The sequence below is a fragment of the Kryptolebias marmoratus genome, linkage group LG4, assembly GCF_001649575.2.
Source record: "Kryptolebias marmoratus isolate JLee-2015 linkage group LG4, ASM164957v2, whole genome shotgun sequence".
NCBI lineage: Eukaryota > Metazoa > Chordata > Actinopteri > Cyprinodontiformes > Rivulidae > Kryptolebias > Kryptolebias marmoratus.
The window spans coordinates 17,527,386-17,553,593 of record NC_051433.1 but is presented as its reverse complement, the minus strand read 5'-3'; the positions used below and the strand labels follow the sequence as shown (position 1 = coordinate 17,553,593).

Sequence of the window (26,208 nt, the reverse complement as noted above, 5' to 3'; positions counted from 1 at the left end):
TTAGGTATGATTTTTGACATTTATTTGTACTAGAAGCACCATGGGATCATTTTTACCCCCTAATCATTTTCATCTAGAAGAACCCAGGCAACAGTTGTAGCTCTTTTCCATCTCACTTGCTGAAGCTTGGAACACCTTCACAGAGCTCACAGGTGTCTTGGTGGCCTCTCTCAATATTCTCCTTCTTCATGGACGGCCTGCTCTTGGTAGATTTATACACATCCCATATTCCCTTTCATTTTGTGACGATGGATTTAACAGAACTCCTGGGGATGTTTAGGGCCTTTTGTGTCCATCCCCTGACTTGTACTTTTTAATAATCTGTTGTCTGAGTTGAATTAGGACAGCAAATCACTTGGTTTATGCTAAGAGCATTGTATTCATAGAATGATAAAACTTTGATGTTACATGTCCAAATTGTGAAAGGCTTAAACACCATTTTTTTTCTTTACCTTTTCTTGGCTGTCTCATTTAGGTCAGACTTCTCATTTTTCTTGTATTTTTTCCAAGCTCTCGGCCCACCTGTTACTCTGACTGAATCAATAAGGACCTATTGTTTGGCAGAGGAATCCTCTGTAGGGCCTGCAGCTCACTTTTACTCTCAGGAGCTCTGATCGTGTTCAGTGTTCTTTGACTTCGGACAAGCTTCTGTGCTTCCAGCTACTTTTTTTTGTGCTATCGTAAAATCTCATGTTTGATTAAGGAAAAGTCACAAAAACCTTTATACGTTTATTATTGTTTAACATTGTGCCTTGTTCACACAACTTCAAAGGTTTTGGCAAAATGTGAAAAACTATAATTAGAATTATTATTTTTTTAAATAAATAACTGAAATCTTGCGATACTAAAATGTACAAATAATTGCATGTTTCGTCTTTTACTGTGTGGAAACGTGCTGCACCAAAAGACTCAATAAAAGAGTTGGTTAACAATGAGTTATTTTGCCGTATGAGACTAAAATAATCATGAAGAAAAAGATATATGCAGAGATTGTTATCTAGACAGGAAAAAAAGAGATTAGCTTGTCTGTTGATCCTATTCCTGAAGTTTTCTCATTTTTTCTTCCTATAGCTTCGCACAAAACTCAGAAATGAATATACTGTATTTATATCTGTGCTATTCATAGCATCTTTGTTAATTAGCTCAAGTCTGTGACTCCCTCTGGATTTCTGTAAATACAGGTTCTCATCACTGAATAAAAATGGTATATGTGTGATCCTATTTCTATGCTTTCATTTCTTGGCATCTTGTTCAGCTTCAGACCTGAAATATCATTTCTCTTTCTATTAATGTGTGCGCAAGTAAACCCTATAAATACGCAGTCCTCCACTCCAAGTGCAACCTGTCGGCCTTTGAAGCAATTTTTTAATGGGTAGGTTACATTTTTCATGTGTGCATGGCTTCTCTGTGTTGCTGATTAAAGGACAGAAAAAGAATGTCTATATATTTTTTTTCCATTAAAAGGTTTTGCATAAAGAACTTTCTAACTCACAAACAGCCTATTTATTAGACTGTTTTAAGATAGACGTAATGTGTTGAGGACTCTATTCCTCATTCTAGGGGAGGAAAAATGCCAGAAAATCATTAGCAAGTCTGAAAATGAGTTCTGATTTGATCATTTCATTTCACTCTTCCAATTATTCCTAATGAATGGGACACGCAGGGTTTTAATAGGCACAGGCAAAAAAGGGCTTTTACACAGCAGGAAACAGATAGCAGGTTTTCACTACTTGAGCCATTTTCCTTTCTATGTACTTTACTGTAAAAAAGAGAATCATTATATTACATTTGAAAATTAGATTTTGTAAGGCTGTAAAGACTTATACACAGATTAAAATAAACAATTTCAGAAAGTAAAGCTGAATGTTTAGTAAACAGAAGCCAAGTTGGAAATATGTCATGTTTTATTTGATAAAAGTTAAAAGTTACACTGTCAAGACTCTTCGCTTGATCTGAAAACTGAAATGTAGATGAAGCCCCTCTCACACAAAGCCAGGCCCTTACTTTCCCAGCTCTCGCAAAGTTTTTATTGAAACAACAACTTACCAAACATCATGAACTCACATGACATTTAACAGAAATAATGTGTTAATATAAGTGATGGATTCTATTTACTAAACGTCACAGTAAACCAGATTAAGTCAGATTAAGGCCTCAAAATTTTCATGGTTTTGAAGGTTTCTTTTTAAATTTGTTTAGAAGTTTTTAATTATATATTATTGGGTTTTGTTGTTTTACTACAGTTTTTAGTTGTTTCTGTTATTTGCCTCCTCACTTATTTCCCTTTCTTAATCAGCACAACTGTTGTTATTTACTGATTGTCCTTATCTCTATAAGCAGTCCAGTTTAGTGTCAGATGCTTCTCTTGTTAGAAACTCACTTTAGGTACCTTTCTTTGTTGCAGTTATTGCCTTGGTTGAAGTTATTAAAGGCTTACTTCATTGGGATTTTGCATCCAGAGTGTCTGCATTTGGGTCTTACAACACCACAAACTAATTTATGTCAGAAATTTCTTTCTCTGCAGCAACAAATAAAATGTATGGGCCTTTGAATACTGGTATATTATGTTATCTGTATATCTGCATACAAGCACAAATAAAGAAGCTAGATCGCACCCACGCAGGTGAACAGCAATTTGAATTACTTTCATTTAATTTCCTTTTGCATTTTAAAATTTTATGTCATTCAAACAAGCCTTTTCCAGAATAATCTCTCGAAATTGGGTTCTATGGAAAGGAAAAGAAAAATATATGCCTTACCTGTTGTAAATAGTCATTATATTTGCATTATAGTTATGTACATAGATTTTCATGGTCACATGCAAGCACAAATAGTGGTCATCTAATAGCTCCTCATGTGTGATATGTGCAAAGCATTAGCAAATATTTTCAAATGTTTAATGACCAGAAAAGTGAGTTCAGGTTGAAGCCTCGTTCTGTGAGCTTTTGTTGGTATAGTGGCTTTGCTCTGCATCTATTGTGTAACCACAGCTTGTAAGCACAGCACACCACCACTTGTGTAACCTAAACTCATTGGTCTGTTGATTTTAATTATTCAATGTTCTATTTCTGGGGGGGAGCATTGATTGAGTAACAAGAGGTGAAGAAAAAAATAATAAGTGGAGAAGGATAGATATTGGCCTTAGAAAGCCTGTGGCTAAAAAGGCGTTCAATGACTGAGGATGTGTGTGTGTGTGTGTGTAAAAGTTTCGGTGATAAGAAGAAACCCTGTGACTGTTTCATGCCTCAGTCATTTCTGTGACCAGGATGGTTTTCCCACCTGAGGATCGATCCAAGCCTTTCACTGTGTGGATCAAAGGTCTCCATGTACGTCTTAAAACACTCAGACCTGATAGTGGAGCTAAAATCACTTTCCTACACAGCTGGAGAACGCTACAGCCACTCTTTTGACCTTAGCATGTTGTGTAAAAACCTGAAACCATCAAGACGAAACTGTCAATTGGTTAGAAAATTGCTGCTGAAAGGTAAATATTATGAGGAGGTATTTCTTTCATTTGACTTAAACTGGTGTAAAAACTAAATTCCTGGTAGTTTCTCTAGATTACATCTTATTTGCTTTCTTGGCTGCCGATATCTGCTATGCAATGCCTTTTTGTACTTGTACTTTTTTTCAAATGGTGGAAAAGATAAGATTACACCACACATTACATTTACACGCAGCTGTTTTTTTCTGTCAAAATTAAATTTTAAAAGGCATTTTCTAAAAAACACTTTTTTATCTTAATATAATGTCATATTATATTATATTATATTATATTTTATATTATGTTAATTATATTATATTTCATTAGATTTTTGGACTTTAAAATGGGTAAAACTGGAACACTGTTGTTCCTTTGCTAACCAAAGCAGCAAGTGGTGATTGCAGCGCTCAATGCCACACCACACTGAGTTAATCAGAATGTGTCCACCCTTTGCCAAGAGTCTTTGATGACTAAAATACGAGTCTTAAGTGATGGCTGGGTGGATGAAGCTAATGAGATGAGTTTTAATTTCCAGCAGTTGCTCAGTCATGGTGCATAAAATACATGTCATATCTGAAAAAGCTTGGGTACAAACTGACCAAAGCTGCAAGGGTTTGGCTGAGGAGAAAAATTGAACCGGAGCCACCAGATCTAATGCAAGACAGAAAAGGATGTCTGGCATGTTGTTTGAAAAAGTAATCCCTTAATCTTAATGTATCATTTATTTAGAAATTATTAATATATTATTCTTTATGACAAATATTAGATTGAGTTGATACACGCCTTATGTTTTTAGCATTCATTTAGTTTTTTTTTTAAATCTTTTTTCTTTTTAGTTAAACAGTGGCAATTTTTCACATTGTAAAACCTAAACTCTGCAGTATGTTTATCTGAGTGGCAGATATTTAGTGTTCAGTTTTTGTACTTGTATATTTGTGTGTACATTTAAAAATTTTGTGTACAAATATACGATCTTGGCCTGCATGTCTCGTGCTTCTGTTATTCTCTGGCTTTCTTTGTTGTGGATTTTTCTGACCCTTTTTGGCCTTTTTTTCAAAAATAAATAAATAAATAGTGAAAACTATATCAACATTGTGGACACAGCTGACAGTGCTACATTGTGATAGCAGGTTATTTTCCCCCCACAATTGATTTCTCTCAGCCTGCACACTGTTCATTCAGCTGCAGAGAGCTGTGAGTGAGACACTGGCACAGTGTTGGTATTGTGGTTTAAACAGATCCAAATGGGGTATATAAAATAGTATAAAATAGGTAAAAGGACAGAAATGAAATGTTCTGTCTTATCAGTTATTTTTCATGTAAATACAAACATTATCTTTGACAGTCTGAAGCAGCAAGACAGGTTTAGTTCATTTTCACAGCAGACTTTATTGATCAGCTGAGAGCAAATGCTGGATAAAAAAATATGTTTTTGATTTCTATTAAATTATTTTTATATTTCTCCACACAGAGGGATCCCTGGGAAGAAATGCGGCACAATCATCCTGAGTGCAGAAGAACTAAGCAACTGTCGAGTGAGTAAACTGTAATAATCTCCTGTATCAAATACATGTTGGAAAACAAACATTTGGAAGCAAAGTTTGAATAAAAAACTGATATTCAGAAGGATCAATAGAAGCCTGACAATCATTTATAAGAGAGTTAACACATCATTTAGACTGAAAATAATCACATGTTGGTTCTGCCGATCTTTTTAAAACCAGACTCCTAATGTCATTTGTAGTTTTTAGTCAGGTTAGTTGTCTACTTATGCAAAAGGACAGTGTCCAATTTTCATGGGATACTTTATATTTAAAAATAATGGTATGGTAACAGCATAAATAACACATTGTCCCCTTTTATTTGAGCAATATTGTTTAAAATAATTTGTACATATTTTGAATTGTTTTATTGAAATAATATTAATGCTTTTCCATTTTAGGAGCTTACATAAAAATGTCCATATGTAGGACATACCCAAAGTAAAATAAGACCTTTTATGAACACTACACTTTATTTCCCCCCCAAACAGTTTCTTCAAACATTTCAGAGACTAAGTTACAAATTTTTATAAGTAGTGAAAATAAACCTTCTGAATTTTTGTTTTAACAAATGTTAGCGTAGATAACTTTATCTGAGTGTCATTAGCTGAAAATACACTTATGCATTACACAGATCTACCTAATATTTGTTAATTTGTTTTACTTAGATGGTCTCCAAAAGTTGCACCACACAATTCACTAAACTAGATTTCTCTGTGTTTGATATGTTCTACTTGGACACATAAATTGAATAGTTTTATGAGTCCCCCCTTCCTTTTGAAGTCTTGATTTAGTTTTGCTGTCTGCTGTGTTTTATTGGAAACTAAAAAAACTCTTAAAAGGGTGCACAATTGACTGAAAGGGGTTTTGCAGCAGCAATTTTACTCTACACAAGACTTGACATGGAAAAAAGCACTAGTAAATACTATTATGTTATGTTTCAAAAATGTATTTGGTATTTATTGCATCAAGCTTCGTGAAAACACAACATGGAGACTTCTACAGTGTCATGTGAGGTTTGAATCAATAGTTTGCTGGTTTTACATGGAAATCAGACTAATTAAAGAGAAGAAGAAAGATTAGACACAGCTGCTGGCTTATTCAAATGTTGCAACAGTAATCTGTGGGAAGATATTGAACAAATAATGATTTGAGGCTTAAAGCTTTATTTATCTGTTTACCCACGAGTCCTGTAAATGAAAAAAGAGGACAGTTTTGTTGGATCATGGCTCAAGATGAATTAGAAGTGAGCTGCCTCAGTCTGGTAATTTCTGTTTGGATGTTGACGTGCTGGAGCTGTAGGAGGGAAAAGTTTAACTGAGGTAATCTTCAGAACCCTTTTATGTGCGTTCAATGAATCTGAAAAGTGTAAAAATGTAGAGATTGTGATTGTTTAAAGAGCCACTACATTCATATTTTACTAAGCAAACTTGTTGTTTAATACTTTCAAAAAAATAGTCATTTTTTGGTTAAATAAATTAAGATAATATAAAGGACTTTAAGGTATGCAGTATGGGACAACATTGCTTTCAATGATTTTATAATTCTGATTATTGATTTCTTGAGTCAGTTATCTGGTAGAATTATTTTCAAAGCATTTAAAAAACAATATGAATATCCAGACTGATTTACATCTTTGTTTTAATTCAAATATATTGTCATGACCTTGCAGTTTTGTGTTGAGTTATTTCTTTTGTGCTTATTGTTTTTGTATTTAGTGTGGTGCAGTTTACTTCCTGTGCCATTTGGTTTCCCTCAGTTCCCTTGGTTCCTCAGCATCATTCACACCTGCCTCATGTCTGTTCCAATTCAATAATCATCCCTCCATGTACTTACACTCCCAGCTCACTCTCACTCGTTGTCTGATGCAATGTTTGCGTGCAGTGTTTGTTCTGGGGTCGCTCCCTCCAGCTCCTTGTGTTTTTCCCCTCATTGTTTCCAGCCTTGTTTAGTTGTTTGTTCTCAGTGCTTTCACAGAGTATGTTAAGTTTACTTTTTGCTGCCTTGTCAGTTAAAGTTTAGGTTTTACTTAGTTCTCAGTCTCTTGAGTGCACGTGGACATATCTTGCATTCATCAGCACACACACATGCACACACAAAACTGAAAAAAATCACAGCAAATTCTCCTGGAAGCAGCAATAATTCCTAAACCAATCACCAATTGCTTTCTGATTAAAATTAAATTGCTTAATGATTACAGCATTTCTGGAAGCATATCAATTTGTCAATCTACTCATCCGTACTATACTTCATCTATCGATCAACACAAACACAAACAGCTCCACGCATACGGCACACTCCTCAGATCTGCAGCAGCTGCTCGTCACTCGGTGCAGTGACCTGCTGTGTGATGAAACAGAAAAGGAACATGATGGAGGTCACCCCTAAACACCTTAGCGTTCACAGTTAAGTTGCTTTGAATGCTACTCTGAGCTCCTACGGCATGTAAATTAGGAGAAGATTTTGAGAAGGAAGCCCGCAACAGTAAAACAAAAGTAAAATGGAGACAGGAACGAAGAGCACATTAAAACTGAGAGCACAGAGAAGTGATAAGATGGGAGGAAGAAAGCTTCTGTGCTCATGCGTAAATGAAAATTAATCAGCAGACAAATATTTCTGTCCAGCATGTACTATTGAAAACCCCCAGCTCTGCTGATGGTGTGGAGCCAAGCGTTCATTTATTACAAAGCAGAACCTCCTGACCTTATTCCCTGCTCCATGTTGGGGTTAATTGTGCGTGGTTATGTTGTGGTAAAATACATGATTATGTGTGTCTGTCACTCACAGGCAGTTACAAGCAGCTGATAAATACAAACATACACACAAATATGCACCCTTCATTCAGTTTACGTTACTTTATTCTCTGCAAGGAATTTGACAAAAGGTGGATGATTATTATCTGGTTTTCTTGTACTGAATAAAGCACACTGACACTGAGAAATACATTATTTGGTGGCTGTAAAGATCAATTATGTTCATATTGTGTCCAGTGTCTTGTCTCAAATAGAAAGATTTAGTGTCAGCTGAGTTGAATTTATTCATGTTCGCATCAACCGGGATGGTTGGTGTTTGGAACACAGCAGCAAGAAACCACAAATACGTCTTCATGGTATCAAGTTCTGAAATGTGGAAAAAGTCACAAAGGTTACAATTTGCAATGCCCAAGGCTGAATCATGCAGGAAATAAGAAAAACAATCACAAAAACATTCAGAACAATTAGAACTAGCATTCCTTGACATAATGCATATTGCACACTGGCAAGCATACCAAAGCTTTACATAAAAATTCTGTTAGCACTTGGAGTGTGAATCACAGACTACTCTTAGCACACCAGATTTAAGCCTCTTTTTTATATTGCCTGATTCATAGTCATTTTTGTATTTGCTGAGCTTGCTTAGTTGTGGTGGCCACCCTGAATCAGGTTCTCTAAAAGCTGTAGATTGCCTTCTAGTGATTACTTTTTGAGAATTTCATTAAAATCTGTCCTCTGGTTCATGAAATATTTTGCTAACAGGCACACAGACGACAAACACACACACACACACACACACACACACACACACACACACACACACAAACACACACACACACACAGAGAAGCAATTCCACAACCACCTGTCTTTCATGGCAGAGGGGAGTAAAACAAAAACATGCTAACATGTCCAGTCAAGATACCAGCAAGTGTAAAACTATAAAAGAGCAGCACACAACACAAGACAAGCTGTCAGTGTACATATAATTTTGTTTGGTTTGTAAAAAATCTTCAAATAATGTAGTTTTTTATCCAGACATTTCTGACAAAATCTTATGGTTAATAAAATAATCCAAATGTACACTACCTGCTTATAATCAGTCCTATTCATTTTCTCCTGATGGAAACAGAGTCGCTCTAACTCGCTGTAATTTGTCCTCTTTATTCCTTTGCTAGTTCCTATTCTTTGAATTTTTATGTCCTTCTAAAATAAGACTCTCAGGAAGTTCTGCTATGTTTTCAGTCCTTCTATTGCGCAGTCAGAGGAATTTTTAAATGTTTTATGAATAGGTTCTTAAATCGAACTAATGTTACCCTCAATATTTAAGTGAGACTAAGCGTTTTGATTTAGTTTGCCCTAAAAATTTCCTTTAATGTTACTCCTTCTGCTTCTTTCCTATATTTATGGGATACATTTGAGTTAGTTATATAAAACCCACTGCTAATATTTGAATTTTTCTTAATAATTCAGCTTTAGACATCTGTTTTTTGAAGATACTGACATCTTAAAAAAATAAAATAAAATTGAATACAACAGAAGTCAGTTTACTTTTATTCTTGGCATTTCTTTAGTGTAACCAAAACAGCCTCATAATGTTTGTTTGCTGTTTAAAATCAAAGATACTTCCTTTGTGCCAATACTTCACATGTGTTACATTCATTTATTATGTATGTCTAAGAAATTAACAAGAACTGTCTATCAGCATGCAACTTTCAGGGTTTAGTAGAAATACAGCATCACTCTTTACCGCCCACACTGATTTAGCTTTAACTCTTCCATTAAGATTTATAGATTTAATAAAAAAAATACTCTAGGCTAAAATATCTGATCATTTAAATGAGCATATTTTTACAACAGAATGACATTGATAAATGTGAACCATATGGCTTTAATCTGATAAAGAATTGAGGAGCAGAGCTGCTGGTTAGGAAGAGATTGTTCTCCCATTTGAGCAAGTTTATGAGCCATGAACTAAAGTAATCAATTTATGTATACTGAAACATTTCTCAGACTCAACATGCTTGTTATTGAAAAGTTTTGCACAGTGATTAGCGATATATTAAGTTTCAAAAATTTGATCAGGTCCCACTTACACCATCAAAACTAACCGGAAAGAACCATTTAACCGTATATTTCCAAAATGTTGAGGGTCCTCAGCTGACTGCTTCTATACTAATTTATTTTGAATTACTTTACTTTTGGTTACAGTTTGAAAATTAATTCTGTCTGTGACCACTTAGACAGGGCTCAAAGCCTTATTAAAGAAAGACAATATAAAGCTAATCTATAAGAAAAACTAAGGCCCTGTTCACACTGGGTTACAGCTCATAATGCTCTCCATGACCTACACAACTTATTGGAACATGGCTGGATTGTGGCAAATTTGAAAAACCTCCTTCAGTGTGTAGGTAGTCATCATGCTGTCTCTTGACATGCTCAGACTGTCAGCAGCAGGTCTTCAAAACTATAATACCACAATAAAACCATGTCATGGACATGAGACACTTTTCAGGATGCAACTATGAGCTAGCACATAGCTACATGCCAGCACAACACTACTACCATGGGTATCATGCCTTTGCTAGGCTGTTTCCTTTAGTTAAGATCTGCAGAACTCTATCATGGTGTGCGAAATACGCATGTGCCGTGTGCAGGTGCTTCATAGTGCAGGTATTGGGAAAAGAATGCTGCTTGTATGAAATACAGAAAAATAGAGAAGTATTATTTCAGCTGTGCAGTTCATAGTTTCTAGTGTCATGGGCTATTTAGAAAACATTTGAGGCTGAAGCCCTAAATGCCCAGTTCTCCTCTGTGGAGGAGGAAACATCATGTGGCACCATGAGATAATACAGGTGAGGTGGTTTTCTGTGCAGAAACTCAACCACATCCAGCCTTCTTCCTTCTGTCTTCAGCAGGCCTGCAAATGAAAAGAGCCAAGGTGCAGGATTTATTGGCGCGTGGATTAATCATTGCAGCTGCATGGTGAAAGTGTTGCAATAACTTACTCGGAGTGCTGCTAGCAGGGTATGGGTGTGATGGGGCCATAGTCTAGGTGTTAGGCCATCGTGACCAGTCCTTCAAATTCTCTGACAATCAAGCCATGCTGGTGTTTGTGAGCCCCATATCACGGATATGCTGCCAAAGCCCACTGCATTTCTAGTACCTGAACACCCTGCCAAGACCCTGCAAAAATCTTCCATGTTCAGGATGATTTGGGACATCACAGCTGGATTGTCATCCAATGTGAAGGGGGTGTAACAGAGTGCAGGTGTTGAGCAGCACACCTGGCGGACTTCAGTTCAAGTTTATTCTTTAGCTTTTTAATCTGCACTGAATGTTTGTGTTTGATCTGCCTGCAGTGTGTCCTGACAGATAGTGCAGATGTTTTCCAAAGTATGAAAGACAGCTCCTCACGGAATTATTTCAAAACATTTCAAGTGTCTTATTTCTTTAAAGCTAACACGACTCTTTGTCTTACTTCTTGTGTATTGACTGATGTTGTTGTTGTCCTCTTTGTTGTCCTGTTTGAAATTTCCCTTCACATTGCAGTACATCTGAAGGACAGCACTGAGCACACTGTTTGCAACTCAGAGCCGAGCAGGTTTTCACCCAGCGTGCGTTGGGAAGTGAAAGGCAGAAAATATCAAAACAAAAGAAACAAAAAAACTGGAGCAGTCGGGTGTGGAGCTATTAGAGGACACTTCAACCGTTTTGACAGAAGTTTTTTTTTTTGTTTTGTCTACTGCTATTTATTCATAATGAACTTGACAGCTACAAACTTCTTGTAGCTTTAAATCAAAGAAGACAAAAGTAAAATTATCCCAACAAGGACAGACCTCTTTGCAAATTCACACATTTAGAATCTACACACTGGTTGCACAGTGTGTTATTTCTCATCATTCAGACTGAGCACTTACGCCTACGCAATACACACACAAACATAAACATACAATCAGCAAGATATCGTTTATCATTGTCTATCCTGTAAAATACAACCTCAATATCTCCTTTCCATCCTAACCTACTAACTTTATTAATTTAGCGTTTTAATTGATTCATTATTTTTCACACTTTCTCCATTTGACTGTGCTATTTATCATTTCTCCATCTTTGATCCCCAAAGACACAAAACACAGGCTGACACTAATTCCATCCTCTCCCTGTATCTCTGTCTTAATTAGTTTAACTGTGACTCCTTATGGTGAAACGTGTTCACACACTCATACAAATCTTCTCCCTTGTCACAAACAATCCTTCATTCCTTCCCTGGGGGGGTAAATATGCCTCTACCTAGCACGGCCCCTGTCTTTAAATATTGATACTCCAATTCCCTCTATATTAGCAAATGGCTGTTGATCACAGAGCTTTGTGAAGGTGTGTGTGCGTGCTGTGGAGCATTAATGAGGCAGAAGCAGATGCATATTTAATATCCCGAACACATTCCATCACCATAAATGCTTTTATGTCCCCATCAGCTCCACTGAGATTGTCCGGTGTGTCCTTACTCAGAGCAGCAGCAGCGCAGACGAATTATCTGGGCTCAAAAACCCACAATCTGTGACCAACTTGTTCAGGAATTTGCTGTAAGTCTGTTTAATTCCCCATGAGAAGACTTGCAGAAGCTGAGCAGGAGGTTGTTAATGAGCTCTACTTGAAATTAGTATAATCCTGACATCAGGCACTGTCATTTGTTTTAGTCCAGTTTGGTTTAAGTTGCAGTGCAAAGCTTTCTTAGTCAAACACGAAGTATGCATTTTTAAGAAGGTATAATGAGTATTTAATAATGGTTTCAATTTTTAATACAAATATTTAAATAGTTAGTAGTTCACATGAGGTGTTTAATGTTTATTAAAAAGAAGTTCGACAAGTCAATCTCGCTCGGGGGATTTCACAAAAATTATTTCTGCAGCAGGTGAAAGATGTGGCTTTGGCCCTTTGGTAGTGAGGTTGTCTTCCAATCGAAAGCATACCAAAGAGTCCTTGGGCAAAACACTGAGACCCCACTGCCCCCAATATGCTTATTGGTGTATGACTAAAGATATAAAAAGTGCCACATATAGTGTGAAATATAGAATTGAAAGCACCATATGAAATAAAAATTTACCGTTTAAATGTCCATAATAAAATCCGAAATGTAATAAGAACCCATGGGATTTTTGGTATATGCTGTAAACTAACTTTTGTGACAACCTGTTCTTAAAGCCACTGTTCAGATATTAGAACAGGTCCTTTACATTGCATTATCTATTCATTATCTATCTATTCAAATGTCCACTCGACAATTACTGTTTATATCAACCATTTGTCTTGTATAGAGTTCTGAGATTAGCGAGATTAGAGAGAGTAAACGTTCACAACCTTCTGCTATTGTGAGACTAAGTGCATCTTAAATGTCAGCCATTTTTGTTGTGAGAAGGCTTCTAACTGAACCTGTTTTCTGAACCCAACAAAATCGCATCCAAAAGTGGAAAGCGCAAAACGAGCATGACAACAAGTGGACCTGAATCAGCGCAGTCGCTTGGAAAATACGTTTGCCCTTTTACTTTCCTTGGAATCCCAAAAATTGTTGTCTATTTTTTGGACTTTCCTATGTCAAGCTTCTCTTTTAGGTTTTTTTGATACAAACAACATTTGCATTATTATTTGCATTATTGACAAAACAAACTTAAGGCAGATGAAGTGATGAAAGAGTCTACCTGCACTTTCTGCAAACAGACCCTGTCAGGTTTCTCTGACGTCGAAGAGAAAACAACAGCTTGGTGGTAGACAGACTACAGGACTCAGATATCAGGTAAGAGAATTTATTTACAGTAAAGAGTGAGATGACCGGAACGGAAGTGGAATCTGAAAAGCGGAGGAGAAACGGTAAGTGATCAAATGAGGATCTTAAGCGAGCGATAAACGAAACAACTGACTGGAGGCTTACTAAATAGTCAGGTGAGGTTCTGCATCGGTTGTTGAGGAAGACAAAAGACATCAACGAGGAATCAAGGCTGGGTCGTTGCAGATAGAACCGGAACCAGACTGGAATGTCAGGCAGACAGGAACTCACTAAGAGGACGAATACAAAAACACAGGTAAGTTAATCTGTAACTTTACAGGCAGGTTACTGAGCTGGCTCGAAGACTTTACCACGAGGTAAGCAATGCTCCAGCGCTGATCTGGTTCCCACCACAGCCTTAAATACAGCAACTCATCTGATGCCTCATCTCCTTCAGGTGTGCAAAGGACCTGCCTGACTCCACCAGTAGGAGGAGCCAAGCATGTCCACCAGGAAGTGTCAACAAAATCACCAATTACAACAGACCCATGCTCAGCTTTAGCATAAAACTCTTCGTCTTCCCTGTTTTGACCTCCAATAAGTCCTGAAGCTGATGTTTTATTCAACTCAGTCCAATTTATTTTTATATTTTACCTTTAGAGCAAAAGTTAAGTTTAAAAACTATCCAGAGAAATTAGAAAGGTCTCAGTTAACATTTGATTACATTCAGTCTATCAAATCAAATGAATTTTAATTCAGTACAGTTCAGTTCAGTCCAATTATAATTAGTTTCAATTCAGTCAGTGGTAATAAGAACTATAAATTTCTGTACTGTTAAGAAAAAAAAGTTGTCTTGCAGAGGAAGCCAACAGATTGCATCAAAAATTTACTTTCAACCAACATCCTGTCTTGAGCATGCACAGGACAGCAGGTGACAGAAGAGAAGGGGAAAAAAAACTTCCTTTAAACAGGAAGATGCCCGCAGCACAGTCAGAATAAAGAATAAAGATGGGTGACCATCTGCCTCAGCCGGCTGGGGAGGTGAGACCACAGAAAAGGGACATAAACAGCAGAAAGCTTTAAAAACAAGTCTGAAAGACAGAATTTCTTCATGTCAAACTCAAACTGGGAGTCGAGTCCACAGGAGGAGAGCCTGATAACTTAAGACTCCTGTTTTACTTTTAATTACTTTACAAACCGCAAGTAAATCAACCCTCTCTTTTTTTTTTTCAGAAATACACCAAAGTCACCTGATTAAGTTAAGAAAATGAAATGTCTAGCCGTTTTTTTGGGGGGGTTAATTAGGCTGATGCAATACCTGATTATTTTAAATAAAAACATGGTTAGGGTGAAAAAAAATCTGACCTTGCTGAAAATGAACATCATCATCTGCCTTTCATGCCAGAGTTTCAGACTAAGATCACTTCTTGTCGATTTGCTCAAACCTTGAAGTTGAGGTTATGAACAATCTCATGCAATGCTGAAAAATTCAACACTCAGAATATGTGTGGTGTATGACTCTCAGCTAGTCACACACCAAATTCTAGCTCAATATCTGTAAAAATGGTATACCCATTTATGTGCTGGCTAATGTCAGTGACTTGTGGTGGCCATCTTGAATTGGGTCAGCCTCAAAATCTAATCAGTTGCGATTTTAATCCACTAATTACTTTCTAAAATGTTTATTAAAATCTATTCAATGGTTCATGAGATATCTTGCTTACAGACAAAGTTAACTCCAAGAGTTAATGGCAAAGTTTTAAACAAAGATTTTAAAGTGATTGCACAAAGTGTGTGAAGGGGACCATCCTCAGCTGTACTGCACCATAATTTAGCTCAATATCTGTAAAATTTACCAAGTTATAACCATTTTTGTGTTTTTTAATTTCAGTTGTCTATGCCGGCTTTCTTGAATTGCGTTGACTCCAAAGTCAATCAGTTGCAGAAGTGCATTGATTACTTTCTGAAAGTTTCATTAAAAGTCATTTAGTGGTTCATGAGATGTTTTGCTAACAGACAGACACAGGCACACATGCCTGCTTTTTGCCTTTCATAGGCAGGGGATAAACAAAGAAGTATAAAGACTTTCTGTGCATACTTTCCTAAACTAATACATAGTGGTGTGAACATAAACATTGCACTTTATGGTGATATAAAATGGCAAAATATTTCATGAGACACGCTGCTGCTAAAATTATGGTTTCCTGGAGACATTTTTTATTGCAAAATTATAGGGACACAATATAAACAACAACAACAAAAAAAAAAAGTTGAAAAGCAAGGGACATTACAGAAGAACAAATCGTTAACAATATAACAAAAAAAGTAATAAACATAAAACATAAAACATTTATTTAGACAGCAACAAAACATAATTAAACTATAAGAGAGCAAATATAAAAAATAAATGCATAACAGAAGATTTCATAAAGACATTTTAAGTTTTGATGGTTTGGTGTGTTGATTTGTCATTTGCCTGCCTGCCTCTAAATGCAGATGTTTCTGCTGTGCTTCCAGGTGATTATGGCTTTATACAGAAATGCTCCAGTCATGTCTGAGAGTCAGCAAGTGATTACATCTAATAAATAAGCTGACAGCAATTGAATTATCCTTTCTTATATGCACAGTGAGAAACTTTTTTTAAGTCAAATCATTCTGCTGCAGCACATACATCAATATTATCACACATACTAGTAGCAAAAGTATTCATCTGCTTGAGAATCCATCAGTGAGCAGTGTGTATGCGCACAATCTCCCTTAGGATTAAAGAAGGATTTTTTTTTTTTAAAGAATCAGACATAGAGAGAGTGAAGTCTGCGTAGGAGGATTGTGTCAAAAGCCAGTCATGTAGAGTGCACGTGTCCTCGGGGTGAGGACATGAATACAGATAAAGGTCCTCTCTTGCTACTGGAGCTGAGTGAATATGATGTGCTCATGAGTGTGCACTGCTTGCTTTCTGGCCGTGTCTGATAAAGACACGGGCCAGACGCTTTGGTGAAACGCACCAAGGTACTAAAATAAAAAATGACATCCAGTACATGTGCAGAAACACTCGCTGTCACACACTCAGTTGGACATTGACTTGTTGATTTGCTGCATGGCACAAAGCCAAACACAAAGAGCAAGCTGCAATACTACGAAGACTATCATTAGTGGTGCCATGGCTGCCCATTGAAAGGCCTCAGACTCTGACATCAGCAGCAATCTATACTGTTTTAGCATCTGAATGTAATGTACCCACTCTGTTCAGAGATTAGCAGCTAAATGTCAGAGATAAGACAGACGCCATCTCTGCTCTGCCACAACACAAGCAGAGCCAAATGAACAGAGAGGGGTAGATGCAAACAAGTAAACGCAGCTTCAGTATCGAGCAAGTGATTTCCATTAGGAGAATGGAGAAATGCAACATTTCAAAATGAACAGCTTGTACAGAAAAATGCACAATCAGGCCTGTTAGTTAGAAAGAGTCTGGGTGAAAATTAATCTCTCAGGCTCTCCAGCAGCCATTTGATTTATCAGCAATACATACCATGTCGTTTTTGGTGAGCTTTTTTTATAGTAGCTTTTGATGACTTTTAAATAGTCTTTAAAAAAAAAAAAAAAAAGATGTCCCTGGGTTCATAAATAACTTTGGTAAATGGACAGTTTTTGCTCAGCTAGTAAAATTGGTACAACATTACAATGCAGAATAAGTCCTTTAAAGTAAAGATGGCACTTTGGTTTGGAACTGCAATTACTCTTGTGATATATGGGATGACATTTTAACAGGTAAATTGTGGCACTGTGGAAATGCATGGCCTGAACACTGACATATTTCCTTGATTACGTATTTTAGTGTATGAAAAAAAAGTGATTTTCATTACTCCTGATTAATTTTTCAACCTATTCCTTCAGGAAGTTCCTGAATAAAATAGTTATAAATTTACTTCCCCAACATAAAATTTTAACCAAGATGGTACGTGAAATTAACTTGAGAAGATTAGGAGCAAAAAGTGGGAACAAAGCAGCTCTCAGAGCACATTAGGAGAACGCTAAGCTCAAAGGAAAAATTGTTTTCTGCATTGTGTTTGATGTTTCTCCGAGACAGAAGTTCTTCAGAAAACCTCTGATGCATTCCAGCTGCTATGACAGGTATCAAAGTGTTTGTAGGACTGCTGGCGGATGAAGACAATTTCAAGATTTGAAAAACAAACAAAAAAAAACGTTTCACACATGCACATACAGTTTACTGTATAGACACAATTAGGCTTTATACTTCAACACAAGCTGAGTAGTTTCCAAGCTGACAGCAGTGCTTTACAGAACAAAATCATATACAGTAAGTGACATTTACATGGTGCAGACTTAAACAAGTGGAGAAAAAAAATGGCTATATACACCTTTTTGAAAAGTATTTTCTAAAACAGCATAAAATAGCTTTGGTACCTTATATATGTTTTTCTATCATTTGTGTTTTGCATTATGTCACTATTACAGCCATCACACTGATATGTTATTTTTGAGAAAGAATTGTTTTATAAACCTGAAAAACATAGCCCAAAACCAAACCTGGCCATTACATATGTGACCAAAACTCAACCACAGTTGTTTGGAGAAAATTGGAATGTACAGTGAAAGAAAATAGTCCATCAAGTGTGCAGAATTTATAGAAAATGACTTGGTATTGGAAATGGTCCTCAGCATGAATTTCAGTCATACAGTTTTGAGTACCTAAAATGTTTTGCTGCAAGCACCAAAGACATAAGAGTTTATCTGTCACTCTTCCTCCTCATCAAATTTCTTTGCATACCTGCAGGACAGTGCCACTATGCAGTTCTGTGCCAACAAGCTGGACAAAAAGGACTTTTTTGGCAAGTCTGACCCTTTCATGGTTTTCTACAGAAGCAATGAGGACGGAACGTAAGTTTTTTGTATGATTGTTTTTTCTGTTTGTTTGACTAAAATTGACATATTTAGTCTATAAAACCTGCTACAGTTACATAGAGCATCAACGAGGATTTAAACACTAATTAAAAAGGTTTATTCTTGATCTAAACATCTAAGACGTCTTTGGTTTTGGGGCATGTAAACTGCTGTTGTGTGGCAGCTTAGCTCATTAGGTTGTGAGAAGTGCTGGTAAAGCAAAGATTGTGAGTTTGAGTCCCACTGTGCAGTGCTTATTTATTCCTCATAATCTTCTTGATATGGTTGCTAAATGCAAGCATTTAATCAACATTTACAGCAAGACCTAAATGTCTACAGGATTTCAACTTATTTTTTTCTTTCAATCTGAAAATACTGTGGGTTGTTACTCAAGATCCACTTAGGTGTAGTTCTGTTACAGTGAAGAAACTCTGATCAAAAGCAACGCTTTAATATAAGGGTGTGGGATTTATTATTTGTGCTCCCTTAACCTTATGATAAGAACACGAAATGTTGAAAATCTGTTTGTAAACATGAAAAATACTCCAAAAAAGGAAAAGACAAAATAAATCTTTGACAAGATAACACTATAGCAGACATTAAGAAAAAAGCTGGAATTGTTACTGAGGCACGGACATCCTTGGAGGCTGTGAAACAATGCATGTATCTTTTTGACAGCACAACCACAATTCCCCTGGCTGTGTCTTACCTATAAATGATGCCAGGAAAGCAAACATGAAAAGGGGGGCAATTAATGTAAAAGGTATAGAAAAACGGAATAACAAAACACCGCATCTGCATTTTCCCTTAATGGGAGGAAAACAGTCATTTGTAGAGGCAATTTCCTTAGAGATGCATCACCAATCTCCTCATCGGAGCAGCACTTCTCCCAGATTGCTCTTCAGCTTGTCATAGGACCCTGCAGTTGTGGCAGAGTCAGCTGAATCTGGCAAGAGATGTCTTCAAGCTTTTCTGAATCTATTTTGTATTGCACATAACAGTGTGGAAATAGATCCCCCAGTCATTTTACAAGTATCTATTTATTGGTGCCAAAGAAAGAGGGAAGGGGGGTGTTACAAATTAGAGGCTTAAATGGGTAAAGGAGTCAGAGGGCGTTAAAAGGCTCAAGGCATTCAGTGGAGCACAAACAGCCTAATCCAAGCCTCTGAGTAGGACAACTAACATAACACTGTGATGCATGCTGTTGCCTTTTTGAGAGAATATTTAGGTGGGTTTTGTTCTGTAAAGCATTTCGCATATCTGAAAGGTCCATTCACAGGTCAGTGTCACACTTGTCCACCAGGGAAAGGATTTAAAAGCCAGAGCAGAATTTTAAATTAGTCTCTGTGGTCCAAAGCATGAGCCAAAAGAAAACAAAGTCCTATTTAAAGCATCTCTCCTGTCATCAGAAAATATGGCTGAGGGATTTGCCTGTCCAGTTCCCTCCATCTATTCAATTGCACGCTCCTCCCACAGTTTGCATAATTACTGCATTTTTCTTTTCCTTTTTGTTTGTATAGGTAACAAAGAGTCAGTTTTCTTTCTCTACTTACCATTGTATTTTTTAATTTCTAATGTTCACCTCTATCTCTAGGTTTACTATCTGCCATAAAACAGAGGTGGTGAAGAATACATTAAATCCAGTGTGGCAACCTTTCGCTATCCCAGTGCGAGCGCTCTGTAATGGAGACTATGACAGGTACAACACAACCTTCCTCTGGACTACACCTTCTGATCACTTCAGCTGCTGCTTGGCCATTCATTGTTAGACTTGGCTCACTTATCACTGGTGTTTCTTCCTGATTTAAATTACATAGCAATGCATACTCTATAAATAATCAGTAATGTTGCTCTTAATGAAATCTGTTGTCACTTATTTCTGTGGGCTCAGTTCATGAACCCCCTTCATGGCTCTACTTAGTGTCACTGTGACTGACAAAATGTGCACTAAGAACTGCCATTAGTATTCTTAAGGTGACTATAACCATCAGGAATCAATACCAGCTCAACATGGCGCTGTGTAAAGCCTCCTAGTGTTTCTAATGCCATATTATCTCAAAAAAGCCTTAGGTTTTTCTTTTCTGCTGATTAATGTTAAAATACCACCTTCTGGAAACATTTAGTTTCTTATCCCATTGTCATTTGCTACTTTGTCATCCTAGACCAAAATGTAAATTGATAGTTGATAGCAATTGTGTATTCACACACATACAGTATATGTACATGTTTACATTTAAATTCACTCTCCTCTGCATGTAGGTAGTTGTTCTTCAATTCAAGCTTGGGTCTTCTACTAGATGCCTGGGAGCTTGAGTTTTCTGTTCAATTTCTTAGTTGTTTCAAAGTCTGCACTCTCCTAGACAGAGATCTCTGAGGTTGTTGAACTTGAGCCACCCTCACAGTTTGGTGGTCACAGCTTTGAGTGCTCTTTAACTTTTTACAACATCTCTATTTCTTTTTAGCACACAGTATTTCTTGAGCTTCTCATGTACAGTATCTTCTTCTTGATGTTAAAGTTGTTTAAGATCTCAACATCTATAAACTACTTTCTTCTGTAGTTTGTCGATATGTCCGATTGGTTAGCCATCACCTGTTTATCATTCTGGATCTAGAAGTCCTGCATTATCTTAGTCCTATGATTCCTCAGCACCCTTGAGCAAATTCAAGTTTTTCAATGGTAGCTGGATGGAACTGCCCCATTCTGAGGACCATTCATGACCAAGACTGTTAATTTGTGCTTCTAAACATTCATGGAAAGAATTGTGCATCTTTATCCAGAAGGTATGGCTCATGTTGGGGCCTGGCACAATCCAACTCTTCATATATCTGTCAATGCTGGAAACTCTGTCTTCGATGTCTGCCATTGTGATGCGTACTGGTTCTTGTTGTGGGAGAAAGCTGCTCTTAGGGTCTCTTGGTATTATTTGATGCCACCTTCTCCCATATGCTTCTCTATTGTTCAATCTCAGACCTCTGAGAATACATTCTGAATAGTGCAGTAGAGAGCATCGTACTTATTTTCCTGGTTATGTCTCTCTAGTTTGCCTATTCCGGTGGGTAGCCAGAGCTTTGAGGCTTTGTTCGGCAGTCTCTAGAGTTTTAGGTATGGACAGGTTGTGGGATTTCCTTGGGGTTTTGATCTTTGTTAAACTTTTTCTGCTGCTCTGACAGCTGGCTGACAGATCTTTGTGTTGTATTGATCTTGGCTTCTTGCCTCCTCCTTCCACATGGGGATACTGCTTCTTTTGGCTTGCGGTCTTCATCCTGCTGTAGTGTATCTGTGATAATGCAGATAATGTAGACATAGCATTCTGTGGTGTAGACACCACATTCATATCTTTCAGCAAACCTTCAGAAACCTTCAGTTTTTTATGTGCACTTTAAATGCTGTTGTTTTTACAATGTATTCCTAAAAACACCAGAAACGCATTACTTTCCAGTGTAATGGTGGGCTGCTTTTTCCAGCTGGCACATAATTAATGCAAACTTGTTGACTCAGAGAGGATAAAGCTTATCTGTATATTTTTAATTTAAAAAGACATTGGTGTGAAGCAAACATGGTAAATAATGAAAGAACTTGAGGATAGATGAAAGGCTAGGGTGGCAGACAGATTGCCTTTGTGAATATTCTTTGTGTTTCACAAAGAAAATTCATTTTTCTGACTTAACCCCCCTCCACACACACACACACAAACTCTCAAAGGTGTCTTGTTTGTATGCAGTCAAACTTTAATTACTGAGTCTGCTGAGAACATGCAAGTGTGCAAAGACAGCTGAGATAAATCCCAAACAGGCAGCAGACAGACAGGGACTGCGCTACTGATGGTTTTGCCTTATGGATTTATAGGACTGCCTCAAGAAGTAGATTTAAAACTTGGGTAAGAGTGGGTGAAATCTGTCAGCCAGCCAATTGCACAGGAGTCTAAGAACAATTCTTTACCTTGTCAGAGCCTATCAGAAACAAGGGATAGATCAGATCATTGAAGCTGACTCCTGAAATACTCCTTTGCCAAACAAGCATACACATACGCCCACACACAGAGCATAAGGAAAATTGACATGGCAGAGAAACAGACAAAAATTCTTGAACTAACATCAAGACAACAATATGAACTCTTATATTTGTGTGGGTGATAATAAACGTTGCGTTTCTCATTATTTTGTTGTTAGTATAAGGAGTCGTTGGTCTGTTTATATTTTTAATTATTTAGTTCTTTTGTCTCATTATAATTATTTTTAGCCTCTGATAGTCCAGTAGCACACTACTTGTAGATTTGTATGAAACACGTCTATTTAGGCTGTCAGTCCTTCTGAAGCTGTGTAATTACATCCATCAAGAGAAGGAGAGCTTGCAGTGAAGAGCTGATGAGGTTTCAAAGAGCCCAAGAAAGCCCTCATATTAAATTTATTTTCTTTTACGAGTATCAAACAAAAATATTCATCATCACAGTTAGTGAATAGCATCATAATTGAAAAAAATGTGTTTAACCCAGTCTGCCTTGGCTAAATTCAAATTATCTTATTCAACAAGACACTTGGCCTTGTTCTTGTAGAATCTTGAATCTAAATGTTCACCAATGAAGACTGAGCTCCAAGATAAAAAAAAGTTTTTATCTGCCTTTCATTGTTTTCATTTAGAAGAGTTAAAATATTTGACTCCAAATGCCATCTTAATTTATCTTTCTAAGACAGACAAGTTTGTCCATGCTTGAGGCTAGCCAAACAAGTGCCATTTTTAAAATCCTTTTTAGGTTTATAAAACAACTCTTTCTCAAAATTGATATAATGGTGTGAAAGCACACTACATTAGCTAATTTTAAACCTCTACACTTTTGCATGACACAATTTATTTAGCTTGTTATTGTTTTCTCAGTCAGACATCTATGTTACCCCACACAAATTTATATGTTGAGGATAGATATACTGTGTATCTTGTGGGAATTGAGTAAACTTTTGGACATACCAAACGTGTGGATCAGGCAAACTGATCCATTGTATCACATAGTCTATATATGCTCTGCACACTTACATTTGCTTAGTAACACAGATGTTGTCAGGCTAAGAAAACAGTGACAAACTGAACAGTGTCATGTAAAATTGTAGAGGTTTAATATGAACTAAATTAGCATTCTTTGACACCAGTATGTTGTTTTTGAGAGTTGTCTTGTAAGCCTGAAAAAAAGACACTCCTTTGGCTAACCATTAGCAAAGCCATGAGGAAGGCTTTGCCTCTTTCTCCATACTTCTGCTCTATGACTGATGTTGTGGCTGATAAGGTACTAACTAGTAGAAAGAACATCACTTCAATGTTGACTGGACTATCCCTTTAACTATCACTGAAAAAACAGCAGTTTGTAAAGTCTACAGAGACATTGATCAATGATAGATTTCAGCTTGTTTTGATGATATCACTGGGGATTATTGAAAGCCGTTTTAAATTGAAAAGAAGAAAAAAAAACAAATAACAATCACTGAGACATGATGTTTGATTTTAAAGGTTTACATAGTTCCTTCATGACACAAGCACGTAACAATGGGTGAGAGTTTACACAGAACAATTGCTTCTTTAGCTGACAGGGTGGAGCTGCAGGAGAAACACATTTCAGCAGGAGAATTTGGCATGACACTGAAAACCAGTCCATTTCTGGTCACAATCATTGTGATGGTTAGTTTGATGTTTCTGTGTATCACATTTGATATTACATTTTGAGTATGTCTAAATAAACAATAGTTTGCTGCTGGGTAAATATATTGTAAATGCAGTATATATTGTATACTGTATTTACATATTTACATATATTTACATATATGTCTCTAATAAGACAGGTATGGGCTTATCAGCTTTGCATCTGCTTAGATGAAAGGAATAGGCAACAGTTAATGGCATATTGGCATGTTAAAAAGGCATTTCATTTCCTTTTGGATAACATGTACCAGTGCCCCTTGCTACTTAAATTAAGAGTGAATCAGTATGGTTACGTCTGGTAGTAGGGGTATTGGTAAGGGTAATGTAATTTGACCTTACAATTAATCCTGCATCCCAGATCACAACAGCTCTTTTGCAGATTCTCCTTCTCAACAGGACAACTATAAAACCATCAAAAACTGCTTAGAAATAATTCATAAAACACTGAGGTTTTTGTCAAGCTTTTAATCTTCCTAGATAGTGGGGTCTGACTGCATGTTGGAGTTGGCACTTACTCTACTTCCTCTCAGTCCTGTTCCAGCACATGCTGGAGAGTGCATCAAGGCACCTCAGTCCACTTAATACCTGCCTGCACCGTATGTTAGTGGATGACCTAGTGCTGGGTTACCATGCTTTAATCAGAGCTGGACTTCACTTCGGTTGTGTTCCTTTCATTAGTGACACCAAAGAGCAAAAGGAAAAACTGGAGCAAGTTCAGAAAGAGGGCACTTAAGATTTCCAAAGTGTTTGTCTCCCAACTGATTTCTCTAAATGAAAAAAAGGAAGAAAAAACAGTGTCTCTGCATCCTTCTCACGGACTGCATGACTTTTACTGAAAAACCAGGCAAATAAGTACTGGTAGGCACAAAATAGTGTTGCACTAAAGTGCCATTTGCTGTTATAGGTTTTAAATGTGAGATTAATTTTAAACTCGTGTGGGTCTTTTACATTTGTTAAATTACTCAATGAAAGACATGCACTTCATACATATTCTGTGAAATTCTTTCAAAAAGACTTTTAGCCCAGGTGATTGCAAAAAAAAAAGTTTTCTTTACTTCCTGTTTTATCCTGAAACTGTTGATTTTATGTGAAATTAACAGTGGGCTGGCTTAAAAAAAATAACCACATTAGGTAGTTATTAGTCACTCTGTGATATTTATTTCCTTTTTTTTACTCAAGAAATCAACTGTCCTAGATCTTCAAGACAAAAATCAGACAATTAGAATCTTTGTGCAGAAAATAAACATTTTTAAAGGTTGTGAAATGATTGTATCAACTCCACATATACATTTAAAGATGTGCATTGCCATACAATTGTTTGTCAGTGAACTCTGGGTTGACACTTTCATGCATGACTACACTTTTGCTGTCCAACAGAAAGTGTTTCAGACAAGAAACAACAAATGAAAATTTAAATTCTGAATTTTGCCTGAGGCTACTGGTGTTGCATATTTTAACCAGATTAGTTGGTAGCTTTTTAAAGCCTTTCAACACAGTCAAGAAACCATCCATGTTCAACTTTGTTTTGCTGGTGACAGATTGGCTCAGTGAGACAGATTGTGGAAATACCCAGCTGAATCCCTCATGGCAGCAAGTGTCTGATTTTTGAGCAATTTTTTAAAAAACAAAAAAAAGAGTGGATGAGATTGGTCAGATGAAGTGCAAGACATAGGAAAAATAAACACGACTAAGAAGACGACACCCAACATTTATAATATTTGCAGCCTTACAAAAGTAGACAAAAAATCCAAATTGTCAAAGGAGGTGTTACTGATGAGTTAGTCAAGAGAAAGAAGACGAGTGGGTGTGAAGAAAAACAAAAGAAGTGGGAACTGTACATTCTCCTCAGCAGCTCGCGTATGGAGGAAAGAGTATGTTCTCCATCTATTTAAAGGTTTATCTTCAATACCGCCCGCCTGAAAAAATGTTTACCATGAGTGTAAGTGGCTCAGCACAAAATGAATCAAACCTTCCTCAATTACTTGTGCTACTCAAATAACTATTGCTGTTCCAGCAAGTAAAAAAGTCACAGACGTCTTGGAGAAGAACAGTTGTATCTTTGATTCCACAGAAGTCATTA

At 36.8% G+C, this 26,208-nt stretch overlaps 1 protein-coding gene and 1 long non-coding RNA gene across 3 annotated transcripts in view; one reads left to right on the top strand and one right to left on the bottom strand.

Moving 5' to 3' along the window:
• Positions 1-26,208, top strand: part of cpne5b (copine Vb) — a 132,075-nt gene that overhangs the window by 82,329 nt on the left and 23,538 nt on the right. For both annotated transcript variants that reach the window (XM_025010189.2, XM_025010188.2), the window contains 3 exons: positions 4,956-5,019; positions 18,336-18,439; positions 20,037-20,141. In XM_025010189.2, the coding sequence (XP_024865957.2) occupies positions 4,956-5,019; positions 18,336-18,439; positions 20,037-20,141 (273 nt within the window). The remainder of the gene's footprint in view (positions 1-4,955; positions 5,020-18,335; positions 18,440-20,036; positions 20,142-26,208) is intronic.
• LOC112451312 lies at positions 13,574-14,066 on the bottom strand. The gene is made up of 3 exons (XR_003040111.2): positions 13,912-14,066; positions 13,706-13,830; positions 13,574-13,623 (listed from the first exon to the last, which is right to left on the bottom strand). It is a non-coding gene; the product is annotated as an uncharacterized LOC112451312 (long non-coding RNA).